This window comes from Madurella fahalii (genome assembly GCF_045866475.1).
Source record: "Madurella fahalii IFM 68171 DNA, scaffold_1, whole genome shotgun sequence".
Classification (NCBI taxonomy): Eukaryota; Fungi; Ascomycota; class Sordariomycetes; order Sordariales; genus Madurella; species Madurella fahalii.
Genome location: NW_027263971.1, coordinates 8,692,526 through 8,707,373, shown reverse-complemented (window position 1 = coordinate 8,707,373; position 14,848 = coordinate 8,692,526). Strand labels below are relative to the sequence as shown.

General features: G+C 55.2%; 5 protein-coding genes across 5 annotated transcripts; 3 read left to right on the top strand and 2 right to left on the bottom strand.

The window, feature by feature from the left end:
• Positions 1–5,428: 5,428 nt before the first annotated feature.
• On the bottom strand, positions 5,429–6,552 carry MFIFM68171_02371 (Ferrous iron binding protein; the record flags this gene model as incomplete). The annotated part of the gene is made up of 3 exons (XM_071057793.1): positions 5,429–6,038; positions 6,113–6,285; positions 6,343–6,552. 3 exons carry the CDS (start codon positions 6,550–6,552, stop codon positions 5,429–5,431), a joined length of 993 nt encoding a protein of 330 aa, XP_070913894.1.
• Positions 6,553–6,946: 394 nt separating this feature from the next.
• MFIFM68171_02370 (Acyl-protein thioesterase 1) lies at positions 6,947–7,792 on the top strand (the record flags this gene model as incomplete). Its single annotated transcript, XM_071057792.1, has 3 exons — positions 6,947–7,177; positions 7,233–7,630; positions 7,687–7,792. The coding sequence occupies 3 exons, from the start codon at positions 6,947–6,949 to the stop codon at positions 7,790–7,792; spliced, it is 735 nt and encodes a 244-aa protein (XP_070913893.1).
• Positions 7,793–8,433: 641 nt separating this feature from the next.
• Positions 8,434–9,909, top strand: MFIFM68171_02369 (Phospholipid-binding protein; the record flags this gene model as incomplete). Its single annotated transcript, XM_071057791.1, has 1 exon — positions 8,434–9,909. One exon carries the CDS (start codon positions 8,434–8,436, stop codon positions 9,907–9,909), a length of 1,476 nt encoding a protein of 491 aa, XP_070913892.1.
• A 398-nt stretch (positions 9,910–10,307) lies between these two features.
• On the bottom strand, positions 10,308–11,652 carry NUP53 (Nucleoporin nup53; the record flags this gene model as incomplete). Its single annotated transcript, XM_071057790.1, has 2 exons — positions 10,308–11,508; positions 11,561–11,652. The coding sequence occupies 2 exons, from the start codon at positions 11,650–11,652 to the stop codon at positions 10,308–10,310; spliced, it is 1,293 nt and encodes a 430-aa protein (XP_070913891.1).
• Positions 11,653–12,086: 434 nt separating this feature from the next.
• Positions 12,087–13,820, top strand: MFIFM68171_02367 (Autophagy-related protein 29; the record flags this gene model as incomplete). The annotated part of the gene is made up of 5 exons (XM_071057789.1): positions 12,087–12,230; positions 12,282–12,354; positions 12,406–12,415; positions 12,469–13,607; positions 13,690–13,820. The coding sequence occupies 5 exons, from the start codon at positions 12,087–12,089 to the stop codon at positions 13,818–13,820; spliced, it is 1,497 nt and encodes a 498-aa protein (XP_070913890.1).
• Between the last annotated feature and the right edge of the window lie 1,028 nt (positions 13,821–14,848).

Genomic DNA, 14,848 nt, shown 5'->3' with positions numbered 1-14,848 from the left:
TCTTGTTGGCCAGCGGGGTTCGTTCCGTCGATGGGCCCTTGCTGCCTGTTGACTCCTTATTCGGGTGTGGGTTCGAAGACCAAGTCGTGGCAGACTCTCTGCACGTTAATAAAAGGGGAAAGACGACGTGACGAGCCATTCAACTCCCCAAGTCACTGCCTTGAGCAAGCACGCAGTCAGCCTTCAGATCGAGATGACCCAGCACTGTCTTTTGGTGTTTCTTTAAGACTCATGTGGGTCGTGGAGATGTATCAGAGTGGGGGTAATCCGTCGCCTAGCTGGCTCTTGTTGTTAGTCAGTTGCCTATTAAGGCGTTGGACAGCGCCGTATGAATGCGAAGTAATTGGCGTGTATGTTTTCATAAGTGTACATCACACTTATATGCTCAATATATCCACATTGATAACGTCCCGACTCTATTTCCCATCGGAGAATCCGCTCGCCTTCCTGTCACACTTCCAGTTGTCAACATACAGTTAGTCCTATCTACTTGGATTTTATATCGCCTCGCGTCACTAGTACAACACCCTAGACTTCTACGGGTTTCCACTTGAGCATAGAACCGTATTGCTATAGGGGAAAGCAAGGTCTACCTAAACAGAGATAATATTTTGTCTTTTTGCTAACCGAGCTATTACAAATGCGTAAGTACTATACATCTCAAAATGTATTTACGATTGCGGGCACACGGAGGACATATGGGTTAAAACCGAGAGATGTGCTGAGGCTGAAACTCGCGGGTTTGATTGTGTAGATGATACCTACCTGTAACTGAAGAAGCAAACGATGGGGTCGTCTATAAGGCGAGACCATTGCCAGCAGTGCAACGATGAAAGGCACAATCGAACTTAGACCGAGAGTCGGTGTAGATAGCGAAGAGCTGAAGTGGCATAGACAAGGAAGATGTTACCGGACTTTTTCCATTTCGACTTGGATCAATGCCATTGCTTCCTTTGCAGTGCTGATTTCGCCGCGCCAATAAGCGATGATTACTTGTCCACAATAAACTGATTGCACAGCCGGTAAGATTTGCTGAGAGTGCCTAGCCTCAACCTCGTCATCAGGGAGATCATCGTAAGGTTTCCTGCCGGTCATGATCTCGTAGATGGTGGAACCTAGGGCGGGAAGGTCGGTCCTAACGGTTGATTCGTCATCCCAGGACCGTGGTAGACAGAACCTGGTGCTCTCAAAAGCAGACCATACTATGCCCTCGAAAGATGAACCTGAAAAATCAATGGCTTTGAGCCGGTAAGCCGAATCGAGTAAGAAGGTCTCGGGCTCGACATTATAGCGGGTAATGCCGTAAGGATGGAGGAGTATTTCAACATCTTTCTAGTAATAGGGACTGGGAAGAGCGACTATCTTATGCATCTCTGTTTGGCCGCCGAGAAACTTGGAGCCTTGTAGATGCTTCTATAAGGCCGTGAACCATTCCCTACCTGTGCCGTGGTGCTTTTGGCGCCAGCTCGCTGCACGATGAGGTGCTCCAACTCAAGCACGAGCTGCTGAGGCACGCCAATTTGTAACTGTCACTTTATCCAGAACTACCTGTCACATGCGGCACGACAGGTCTCTGCTCGGCCGAAGGTGTCGGATACGCTTATGTCGAAGGTGATAGATCAGGGGGCCGGGGATGGGGGAGGTTGATGACTACTTGTGGTTATGTGCGATGTTTGATGGTATCGTGGAGTCTGTGGCGGTGGATACCCGGTGAGCTGGAGCACTAAGGACGGGATGATCCAGGAGCAGTAATAGACACTCATTTGTAGGAACTTGAGGAGTCCCTCAGTAAGCAATTCAACACTCATTTTGAAGTATCCTTTGAAGGAAACATCGCTTGTGTATTGTTGTGTACCTTTTGGCTACACCGAATCACCACGCATTCATACTGCATAAGTGCTTAAGAAAAGAAGGCCGGTGACTCGGCAGTTTTGCAGCTAGATATGTTGAATAGTTTGAGCTTGAAACACAAAGATCAGGAGGTACTGGCCGTCAAATACTGATGATGGGGGGGACAGGACCTAAGAGGAGTGTATGACACTCCTGCACACGAGCGGGCATATATTGTCGGTCTGTTCCGGCTTGGTTGAAGTTATCCCGGAGCTTTTCCCATATAAAACTACCGAATTTGAAACCTCTCCAAAATAGTCTCAGACGTGCACGGAGCGAATCCCTCGACATCATCGTGCGTGACGAGTAGGCCTTGCTGAGCGGCGGCCTAGCGGCGTACCCAGAGAACACGGCCCAGAACCTGGTCCAAACCGCCCTACAAAGCCGGGTAACAAGAAAAAAAGAAAAAAAGAAAAAAAGAAAAAAAGAAAAAAAGAAAAAAAGAAAAAAAGAAGAAGAAGAAGAAGAAGAAGAGGAGGAGGAGGAGGAGGAGGAGGAGGAGAACAAGCAGGTAATCGGCACTTATACCGGTACTATTGGTGGTTTTGGCGTATCTTAATCTTTACTGCCAGAAAGCTCCAGTCTCCTGTACTACATCCTCCTCTATCATTGGGTGACCCCAATACAATGCCCCGGTGGCTCCGTCGGCCAAGCGAACATAGCCCTCGGGATGCGTGAGAGAAGATTGGCCATCGACTTTCCAAATCGGCCGCCCAGTAAAGAACTCTCGTCTATGCTCCGTCAAGGTGCCAACCTGGAGAGGTGTTTGCACAGCGAGGGCTTGGCACCTGCGGAATCCCTGGACCATGAGTCTGTAGAGCGCATACCGAAATGTGCATGTAGAGTTCTTAATGGGAATGACCCAACTGTCAATCGGGCAATCGGCATTCCGGATATGCTCAGGTTTGCGTGCCCGAAACTGGAGGATCAGGAGAATATCGCCGTCCCAACAGAACATTTGGGGACATTGGTACTTATCCGCGTACCTGTTGAAATTCGAATTAGAGGCTATTAGAGCTTTCTAGGTTGATCCTTTTCCTCAACCGAAATAGGTATAGAAACAGGAATCAGAAATAGAACAAACTCACCCACGAAGCTCTCGCGCCAATTTCTGTTGTGCCGAACCTAAATCACCAGATTGCCACCGGCTTCCGTTGATCAAGTTTCGTTTCATCTCGCCGATTACTACGGGATATCGCTGGTTGCCGACGTACACACCGTAGGTAGAGTCTACAGTTTCAGAGACATTGATATCTCTCAGTGGTGCGGTATGGCAGGTTTGAACGATCGCAGGGCATCGAGCCCACGCGGCCAAAACGATGTCGGATATCTCGGTGTGCCACCAATGCTCCACGTCGGCTTCAGTCTCAAGTCTCCAGAACCTGTCGTTTGGCAGGTGAGCAGGCTCTTGAAAACGCTTCTCCTCCTCGTCCTCGTAGAGTGGAAGAAACGCCATATCAAACGAAGCATGAGTGATGCCTCCTTGGTCGACCGTGCTGCGAACTGTGAGGTTTTGCATTGGTGCATATGCTTGAGCCCAGGGTTTATTTGTAGAGGAAGTGTAATTAGGGTTGTCGACCACGTTTTTCGAGTGCTGAAGGATGAGCTCGCCAGCAGAAGGCATTGTAACGGCGATAGTTCAGTCCAGCGTCACAAACGAGGGACGAGGCAACTTGCAAGATGGGAATCCACGACGAGATATCAGGGATCGACTCCGCGACGTCTCTTGAACTTGACTAGGCAACAACCAACAGTCAACACTAACGAGGAACACTAACGAGGAACACTAACAAGGAACACTAACAAGCAACACTAACAAGCTGCATCTAGACAACGTACCCTTACGTTGTATACAGTATATTCAGGCTCCCAACGGACTGTACTTTCACGGCTAGCCATCGGGTCACGTGCAATAATAATATCCTAAGGCTAACGCGCAAATCCCAAAAAGCTCCCCAACCTTGTTTACCCTCTTGCATCCCAGTTTCCTCATGCACCTCAGACCCAAGCCGAGGAGATGGATAATGAAACCCCACAGCCACCACCACCTCCAGTTAGCAAGTATGGGACTGTGCTACCTAGGTTTGGACGTCCCCTGGAGCCAAAGCACTACCGCCTTTCAGCTACTCGGCTTGCGACCGCTGAACCTAGGTCTCCGACAACGCCTGTGGTAAGTAAGACATTCTTGGACTTCATTTAGAGTGCTTTATTAACATCCTGGGGTCGGGGAAGCATTTCTGGTTTAGGACACGACACATCTCTGCCCTTGCTGCCGGCCTTTCCCGCCTCCACCCGCATGTCCTCGAACTGTATATTCGCCCATCGAAAGTGGCCAGCTTGATTAGATCCGCTGTCAGGCTCCTCCCTAACTTTATCCAGTCTTGGGCCCGGATCGCCCTTCCCGAATGGTTTCTTCCTGACCATGTGGTCCTCAAACAACAGAAACAGGGCGACGAAGAGATTATGAAGGAGCTGTTTGATACCGAAATCAAGGCATACGATCGGCTTAAACCCCTGCAAGGTGTGGTTATTCCGACATTTTACGGTTGCCTGCACTACAACGGGACAAGAGCTATGATTCTCGAGTATCTTGGAGGTGTGTCGATGTCTTCGCCTGAGGGTGCAACGCTGCGGTTGGAGGAGCTGCCAGCCCTACTGCAACCATGCTACCGAGCACTCCACGCCTTTGGCGTGCACCATGAAGACGCCAACTTGTCCAACTTTCGGCTTGTGAATGGGAAAATCATGGTTTTGGATCTGGAGAGCGTGGAATTTGACTTGTCTGCGGATCGACAGGAATTTTTTGCGAAGATGGATATTGAGCACTTGGTGGATAAGTACGTTAGAATGCAGGCCTATTATGAGCATGACGGGTTGTTGGAAGCTGCATGAGAATTGTGGCGCCGAGGCCAAGCAATTGATAAGGCATCGCGAATTGCTGGTATTTGTAGAGGGGATCACAGCTTGGAAAAAACAAGGCCCTGGCTATTGATTACTCGACTCGTAAATCCCTCCTCTGGCATCCTTGACAGGCGAGTGTCGTAGAATCTACGTAGGAAGCAGGGTGCAGTCTTGATCCCCGATGGAACGGCTGGCGTGCCGACATCTGTTCTACTGTATATTGGTAATGCGGCTAGGCACGGTAGACTCCGCCCTGCTTATTGCTGCGCTGCAAAATTCAAACGCTCCACAGAAAGTGATGAAGCATCTTCGTTGAAAGTGCCGCGGCGGAAGGACCATGGCACAGAGGCAGGTATGTACGAGCCCGTGATTTGTCGGTGTCAGTAGGAAATGGGCCTAGGGTTTTGCGCTACATACTACCGAGCTTTGGGGGATACGCTCTCCAGTGGAAGGAATGGTAAGTCTGTGATGGCTGTAAATCGAAGTCGGAAGTTGTAAGTACTCAAACGAGAAACGGAGCAGGTGGGTTGCCCAAACTGTGGGGCGCAACTCCCAACGGCGGAGTCGAGGAATCCAACATAATTAGCAGCCAAAAATTTGCCCCAACTTCGCGCCGGAACCGTTCCGTCTCAATCGTTCACTCCGGGACCCGGCCAAAACGGTACTGTGCCCAGGCGAAGCAGGCCTCCTGCATGGTCCAAATCTGATTCCCCTCATCCTCCCCGGCCGCGCCCGCCGCGATGTACACGGGCATGAGATGGTCCATCCACGGATGCGCCTGCCTCGCATCAGGCCGCTTCGTCACGGCCGCCATCCGCTCCTGTCTGACCGCCGGGTCGGCCTCGACCGCCTCCTTCAGGGCATCGTCGAACGACACGACGTACGGAAGCGGGGTGGGGTTCCCCCACGCAAAGCGCATGTCGCGCAGGTTGTGCACGGTCATGCCAGTGCTGATGATGACGATGTTGTCGTCGCGGAGGGAGGCGACGGCGCGCCCGAGGGCGTAGTGCGCGTCTGGGTCCTCGTTGTTGAAGAGGGAGACTTGGACCAAGGGGCAGGTGAGCGGGTTTTCTTGGGGGTTGAAGGCCACGTTGAAGCCGGAGAAGACGCCGTGGTCGAGGCCCCGCTTGAGGCCCCTGGCGCGGATGCCCGCGGAGGATAGCAGGGAGAGGATGTGTGAGGCTAGGGAGGGGCTGCCTTTGCTGGGAAAGGTGGCTTGGTAGAATTCTGGGGGGAAACCATAGAAGCTGGAGAGTGAGTTAGTACTAACTTGAGTGGCGGAGTGAGGATTTGGGGTGAAAGAAAGGGGGTGGAAACCCACTCATAAATGAGATCGGTGTCTTCGGCGTTGTTGAGGTGGATCTCATTGGGCTCGGCTTGCCAATGGGCCGAGAAGACTACTACGGCCTTGGGCTTGACTTTTTGGGTAATTTCCTTGCCAATGGATTGGAGGACGGGGTAGACTGGGTGTGTCTTGTTGTACTGGACGTCAGGCTGGGAGTGTGTTAGTCTGAATGCTGACTGGAAAAGGGGGCTTATTGGGTTGCTTGCCCCTCCATGGCTGAAGAAGTATACAGGAGCCCTGGGCATGCTTGGCGACTCGCTTGGCGGCCGAAACAAATTGGAAAAGCTCTTGATCTTGATCAGGGACGGCAGGCTGCGTGCAAGCGGGAGCGATGAATGCAATATGAAAGCCACGATGATTATTAGGGTTGGAAGAACGAAGAAGGTGGGGTGTCTCAGCACCCACGGCCCAAACATTGGGAGGTTACCTATATATACGGACTTTGGATGCCTTCGTAGTGTCTGCTGACGAATGTTTCGCCAAATTGATACTCAAATACTACTAGGTGTCGATAAACGTGCATCCCTAGGGAGTACACTCTCGCCCTCGCCTCTTCGGTATTCCGGTTGTGGCCTCTTTTGGTAAGCATTTACTAATTATTTCCCAGATCTCGCTATTTGAGAGTTGAAACGATCGCAGCCCCACACTTTCCATTAGCACGAACCCGAAGCGAACCCTGGGGAGGTGAACCCAGGGCCGCTGCGGGTGATTTCCTCCTGCCCCGCTTTCCTGCAAACCGCGACCTGCGAATACTGAGAAACAAACCCCTCCAAACCTCTCAAACCCCCACCAAGGCTCTCTCACGCAGTCATGCCGTCACTTATACGGGCGCCACCCCTCCTGTTCCCGGCGACTGCCAGGCACACGGCAACCGTCATCTTCATTCACGGTCTTGGCGACACTGGTCATGGCTGGGCTGGCGCCGTTGAGAACTGGCGTCGGCGGCAGCGTCTCGACGAGGTCAAATTCATCTTGCCGCATGCGCCATCGATTCCAATTACTTGCAACTGGGGCGTGAAGATGCCGGGGTGGTACGACATTGTGGGTTGGAACCGTCTGTCATCGCAGAGGGATGGGGCGCTAACAACAACCCTAGCATACCATCGACGGCAGCGCTGACTCGCTCCGCCGCAACGAGGACGAGGCTGGCATTCTGCTGAGCCAGGCTTACTTCCACGAGCTGATCCAAAAGGAGATTGACTCGGGCATCCCTGCTGACCGGATCGTCATTGGCGGTTTCAGCCAGGGCGGCGCCATGAGCATCTTCAGCGGGTTGACAGCAAAGGTGAAGCTTGCCGGCATCGTGGCGCTCTCGTCCTATCTGCTGCTGAGTCTCAAGTTTGCCGACCTGGTGCCTAAGCCCGAGGTGAACAAGGAAACACCCATCTTCATGGCCCACGGTGACTCCGATCAGGTGGTGAACATAGAGCTGGGGAAGAAGTCATTCGATTTGTTGAAGGGGATGGGATACAATCCCAAGTTCAAGATCTACGAGTAAGTCGACCCTAGAGCTTGTGTGCTCAGCGTGGCTGACTGACTGGTTGCCCCAGGGGTATGGGTCACTCGGCCTGCCTGGAGGAGCTCGACGAGGTTGAGGCGTTTCTAAGAGAGAGGCTGCCCGCCCTGGGCAACAACGAGGCTAAGCCGGAGCTATAATTCTTTTCCTTCGCGACCGCGGCGAGACGGCCCGGTCGTGATTTGCACATATATGTAGCGATTTAGCGTTCTTCAATGCATAGATAGACCAAGATACCTGTCGTTTTCTTTCTTATTCTTCTTCTTATTCTTTTTTTTTTTTTTTTTTTTTTTTTTTTTTTTGTTATACGCCAGTGTCCGCAACGGAATGTGCTTTGGAGAATGCCTTGGGCGGTCACAAAGGGCGCCACCATCCAATGCCACAGTACCCGCCTCGATTGGCTCCAGCGCCCCGCCAGCCGGATATGGTCCGTGCAGCTTATCTTATCACATCCTTGCAAGGCCCACCGTTGGCCCGGTTGCATCACATGGGACAAGCCATGCTCGAAGCTTGGTCGGGCCAGCAGACTGCCTCAACTGAACTTTTTCAACTCCAGAAATTATTGAGCGATGTTAATTTTGGCCTAATATCTGTCTATTTTGGAAGGACTTGCTGTCTTGACAAAAGTGACTGGACCCTACAAAGAGGGACAAGTGGAGCCCTGATGCCGTTTCCGAGGCGCCAGCAAACTACCCCTCGCCGTCGTCCTCCCAAGTAAACAAACCAACGCTTCGGCGGTCTAACCATTCAGTGCCTACCTTTCAACGACAAGAACATAACCATGGCGGCCAACTCGCCCCCCTCACCCACACCATCTCAGCTCCCCCCTATTCCGTCGAGCCCGACGTACTCGTACGCCTCTACAGCCAACCCGCTATCGCAGTACAACCTCCCTCTCCCACCACCGCCCCGCCCCGCCCACGCCGTCCTTACCAAAGCCGACCTCGAGCAATCGCAAGCCGCCTACGCCGACCTCCTCGCCAGCGCCAAATCCTATCGTCTCGCCCTCGCCTCCCTCTCCACCGCCGCCTCGGCGTTCGGCTCGGCCCTCGAATCATGCGCGCGTCTCAAAGAGGCGCGCGCAGACAGCATCGGCGGGCCGTCGGCGGGCGCCTCGCTCAGCAACAGCTTCACCACCAAAGGCAGCTGCACGGCCGACACGCTGCTCACGGTCGCGGGGCTGCAGCACCTGGTGGCCAACCACCAGCACATCCTCTCCGAGACGGTGTACCGCGCCTTCGAGGTGCCGCTGCTGCACGAGCTGGACAAGTGGAGGGCCGCCGTGGACGACGAGGAGGAGGGCTACGCGCGCGCCGTGGCGGCGCAGAGCCGGGAGATCCGCCGGCTGGAGAAGGAAGGGATGAAGCTGCACAAGCAGCGGCGGAGGGACGTGGCCAAGTTCAGGGGGCATCTGGTCGAGCTGACGACAAAGTTGGATGGCCTGACGAGCCTGCATGGCGAGCACGCGCGGACGCTGCTGCGGGAAAGCCAGGAGACGAGCGCGAGGATCGTGGATGCGAGTTGCAGTCTTGTCAGGGCTGAGGTGGAGATCTTTGAGAGCTTGGCGAAGAAGGGGTGGACGGGAGGCGGGTTGGAAGATGTGTTGGAGAAAGGGGTGGATCTGTTCGCGGCCGAGATGGACCCCCTTGCCGGGTCTGGCAAGGGCGGGGGTGCCGACGGTGGCGTTGGGGTTGGTCCCGGCGAAGGGACTAAGCTGTTCAGTATCCTGCCGCCCAAGAGCATCCTTGCTGACACTTCTGGGCCGGAAACGCTGCGGGGAGCGAATCATACGCGCTCGGATAGCCTGCTGATGGACGCGGATCGCTACCAGAGTCTGGCTGGGGCGGTATCGTCGGACGCCGCTAGAGGGAGGGATCGCGACACGGACAGCGTCTTTTCCGACTTTAATCGGTCGAGAAACGTGCGGCCGTTCTCGCCGCAGCCGCAGCCCTTGAGGTTGAACCCGGAAGATTTGATCGAGAGTCTCGAGAACGCCGGCCGCGAATCACCATCTGATTCGGGAAAGGGGGAACAGGAGCACCAGAAGCTGTTGCGTGGCCACGACCGGGATGGAGAGAGCACCGTTGAAGACGAGCTTGACCAGGACGAGGATGACTACGAGGCGCACCCTTGGCGTAACGAGGGGCTGAGGCAGGAGACACCTTCGGATGACGAAGAACAAGACACAGTTGGCGCAAGCCCAAGGAACTCGCAACAACGAGAAGAGAGCTGGAGCGTTCCAGATGTTAGAGCATGATGCCATAGATGCGGGGTGCCGGGGACACTAGATTTTGATCATGACACTACCGCCATTTTTCATAGTTCACCGTTCACACTTCACGACTCTGTACGGCCGGGATTCATAGGAAACCGAAGCAGGCATGGTTTTGGTCGATGTACGGATAACAGAACAATGTTTTACGTCTTTAACGCACAGATTGAGAACTGGGTGTATCTCAAATGGGTTGCCTCTAGCAGCAGTCTCGGTCTGCAAAAGAAGAATGATATGTACATAATGCGAATGCTCTGGACCAAAAACGCCCGCACCCGCCATCCCTGATAGCTTAAAAACAAGTTAAGACTTGCGTCTCCCACCGTTCGAGGAAAGAACCATCATTACAGCATAACAACAACCGGCCAGCGACGTGGCCCACCTCAGTCGTCCTTATCGGCATCTCGAATCTCCCCGCCAAACAGGCTTATCAAGAAGTCCAACCACCACATGAGTTTCCAGTACAGACTCGCCCGATTCCAGTCAAATTCGCCCGTCTCGGTGCGCGGCACCTCGCTTCCAATCATGGCGCCATTAAACCAGCTCAGAAACGGAATAAAGTTCATGACGCGCTGCGTCCACGACGGACCGGGCAGCAGGGCCTGTTCCATGGGTAGGAGCTTAGCCTTCCGCACGCTGGGGATGGCCCTGCAAAACTCGCTCTCCGCGCTGGGCTGTGTCGTAGCCACGGCCGCTCCATTGCCGTCCACGGCTGCCACAGGCCCGGTGACTGTGTTTGAGGAGCTTGTGCTCGTCGCCCTCTGCGAATCCACCGTCGCCGTGTCCGCTGTAGGCGAGGATGAGGTCTGCGAGTGCGGCGGGGACCAGTCGACGTTGTCGGGATCTTGCGCGAAGCTGAGCTGAGATCTGGGCCGGCTCCTGCGTGGCGGCGACCACCGCGGCGCGCTGATAGACGGGTCGGGAATAGCTTCGTCGCGGGCGGGGGGGAAGCCGTGATACGGCTCGGCGTAGACGAGATGGCCGAGGACGGTCTGCGGCGAGGCGAACATGGCCGCGTCGGCGGCTTCGGTGGACTCGAACGTCACTTTGACCCAGTGCTCGCCGCTGTCTGCTCTGTTGACCTTGACACGCTCCTCCGGAGTCAACGCCTGCCGGCGGGTAAAGGCTGGGTCGCGCAGTTCAGACTTGTACCGCCTGCTCTCCGCGGGCGGGTCGCGCGAGTAGTCCTCGCATATCCTGCCGGCGAGCTGCTCGTAGTGGTTGATGGCCGCATATTGTTGCTGTGCGGATCGGTATCCGCGTAGTATTATCTCTGTCGGCTCTCGTTGTTTGAAGAATCGGGTTTGCGATGCGGTGGGATTGTCGTCGAGTGTTTGCGCAAGGTTTTGGGAAGAAGAGGACGGGACTAGGTTTGATTTTCGTTGCGCCTGAACCGGTGCGCTTGTCTGTTGCACATTCTGAACCTGGCTCGCAAGCCAACTGCTGAAGACCTTGTCCGCGGCTGTTATAGTGGGATCTTCTCTCCTTGCTGGCGTGGCGGTTTTCGACCTCGAACGCCGCGTCGACTTGCCGAAGGAGCCTGTTTCGTGGGTCATCTTTCTCGAGCGCAGAGAGCCGTCTTGCCTGTTTCTGAGTCAGTTGTGTCGTTGTGCTGATCGATACCGGCGGTGCATACTGCGGAAAGACCATCGCGTAAGGTCTTTGTATCCCGTCGTCGCCGACATATAGCTCGTCGTCGGGCACACTATGTAGAATTAACGGCGCCATCGTTTAGTCGCTAGATAAAAATATCTGGCGGAGCCGATGGCCAATGGAGGTGGCGAGATTGCTCCGGAATGCGGCCGAGTATGCTGTGGAATACCAAGGCTGAATGAATGAATGCGAACTTCTCGAATATCTTGGAGCGTCTGTGTACGTTAAATGCGACGCGATTTTTTGCTCACGAATCGGTTGACAGCTGCAAACGCCCCAGCAACAGCAAGCCGAAAGCCATGGGTCCACCAAACGAAGAACTAACTAACCCCTGCTAAAACGGGCACTACTGTAACGTGCAGGTGTGGCCGCCCGCTTAGTTGCATCGCTCGCTTATCGGCCCCTTGCCGTCAAGGGTCTTCAGCAGCCGCCCATCCAAAGTCCCCAGGCTTCTGCCGTTTGCATTTACAGGGCCTCTAGCCGATGCACGAGTTCACTACAATATCATCATGGAACCTAGATACAAGGCAGAGAATATCGAAATGGAGAGGCGGAATAGGCCCGGGACGACCACCAAAGAAGCTCGGGACCCGAAATACCACGTCTACGTTCGGCTGCCCTTTAATCGCGGCACCTTCGTTGACCCTGGAACAGTGAGCTTCGCACTGTACTGCTCACGATCCAACGCTAACCTATCCGTCAAGGTGAACTGGGATGAGAAGAAATCCGAGGCGCTATGGAGCATTCTTTCTGATGCCGCGCTTGCTGATGTCAACTGTATGTCTTGTTCTGTCTCGCTTGACTGTGCTGTACTGACCAGATGAGCAGGGACTAAGCTGTAAGGCTATGGGGAATATGCACATGCGGACAGCCACGCTGACACTGTGCCAGAGCAGCCCAGTTCGACGTTACCGTCGATTTTCTCCTCCAGATGGCCAACTACTTGGCTGAACGCCACACGACCCAGCTGAGGGCGCAGATGCTGAAGGCGGCGGCGGCAAGGGCTTCCAACGCTCCCTCCCCGGTGCCGGGAGCCGAGCCGTCCGGGACCCACCCGTGGGCCGCCGAGCATACGCGACGAACCTCGGGAGGCGGCCGCGCTCCGTCTGCGCTTTCCATGCGCACTGCTACCCCAGTCCCAAAGAACGACGAGGAACACCCCACCAAGACCGCTCTCCCCGCGCGACCCCGGGCCTCTCGAAACTCGTCGTCGTCCAACACGGCAGTCCCATCCCAAAACCAGCCCGCCACCAGACCAGGGACAGCCACCCGGCTAAGCGACCCCCAACGGCGCCGCGTCTCATACCTACCTTCCCAGCAACAACCTCAGCCCCAACAGCAACAGCAGCAGCAGCAGCAGCAGCAGCAGCAAGAAGACACCGAGACCGTCCCCCCCAGCCCAGCCGCCTCCACCTCGTCCTCTTCCTCATCCTCAGACAGCCCCGTCCAAAGCCGCATCATCCGCCGGCCGCCGCGTTTCCATTCCAAAGAGACTGCTCGGGGTGGCAGCCGAGCCTTCAACGGCGGAGCCGACGACGACGGCGACGGTGACGACGACGACGACGACGAGGAGGACGCCGAGCCCGCCTTCCTCCCATTCCCGCCGCAGTCGCAGGGCGGCCCCGCTTCTACCGCCGCCGTCGCACAGCGCCCGGGAACGGGGAGCACCAGCAGCGGCCAAGACCTCGGCGCCACGCTGCGCGGCGACATGCGGGACCTGGTGGGCGGGAGGCGCGGGCCGGCAGCGGCGTCGGCGTCGGCGTCGGTGATGCTTGACGCGGCGAACCAGTCGCAGACGTCGGACTCGTCGGTCGGGTCGGCCGCGATTGTGTCGAGGCGGCCCGCCACGGGGATTGCTACGGGAGCGGCGGCCGGCGGCCGGGGGTTGCCTGCTGGCCCGCTGTCCCCCAGGAGGACGGCGGAGCTGGCGGGAAGGGGGTATCAGGGGTCCGGTGGTAAGGGGAAGGGGGCGTCAAGGGAGGGGAGTGAGGGGACGCCGAGTATGGGGAGCAGTTTTAGTGACTTGGATGGTGAGTTCCCCCCTTTTCCCCTTTCGTTGGGTTGTGGGATGGGGTAAGCTCGGAGCGGCATGCTGACGATATTATGTTTTAGATGCTTCGGTCACGCAGTCGGCTTTGGAAGAGGCGCTTGCTAGTCGGATGCAGGATGGAACGATCGGGAGCCGGATGAGTGTCATCGGGCAGGCGATTCGGAGTCGGTACTTGCCCAAGGCGAACCGGTAGTAGCGCTACTTGGCAGGTGAGCGCCGGCGTGGTCGCGATAGTATGACGAAAGCTACGATCTGACCTCTGGCGTTATGGAAAGCTGTCGGCGAGGTTTACTCCTAAAGGTTTATAGTACTTGAGGCTTGTGGGCGTTACCGTGTCTCGGTGATGAATTTGCAATCTATTGACTTTACACAAAGTATTTCTGAGCAACGGTGAGCAATGTGTTACTGATTTACGGGGATCTCAAGTTGGGACAGAGGGGGCTGGGTTTTGCTTGCCAGCCGACACTCATTGATGCTCGAAGAGGAAGATATGCATGCAATGAAGTGGTCTATATACAACTGGAAACTACCGAGATTCCAATCTATCTTCCCGCGCTGTCGTCTCTGGCCATTCGCATCCTAGCCATCGCCACCATTGAGCAAGAGAAACTCCTTGATCGTTCGAAATAGCATCTAATCCCGTAGCAGATCTGCTAAAGTTATAGAATACTTGGGAGAATACCCCGGCCGGAGAGTAGTGCACGTGGGAGGGCAAGTGCAAGATAAATGATGCAGTTCAGGGGGCTGCTGTTGTGTGTTATAAAGCTCTTGGCTTGGGGGCCATAATTCTGGTGTAGCAGCCCAAGAAGCCCTCTCTTCGAATGGCAACGGTTAAAACACGTGCCTTGCATTACCCTGCGTTCACCGGTCAGCAACGCCCAGAAGACTCAAAAGGGTATCTTGATCCGGTTTACAGAGCGTCCCCACCTTGTGTCGGGGATTATTACCGTAGTTGACCCAGCTTGGTGCGACTCACCGGTGTGCGGGGTCAGCAACCAGCTAAAAACCCTCACACCTACGCCTTCACCGGTGTGGCGTTGCAACAAGAACATATTGACCGGTGAACAACTTCAAACACATCGACACCTTCACCGGTCTCCTTAGGACTTGACCGGTCTGCGAATTCTTGCTCGACATCCCCATGGTATTCACCGGTTTCGTTTTCGGGGCTTCCCAGTCTTGTGAGAGACGTCTACAGCGGCGTACACAAGTTCAGTTGCA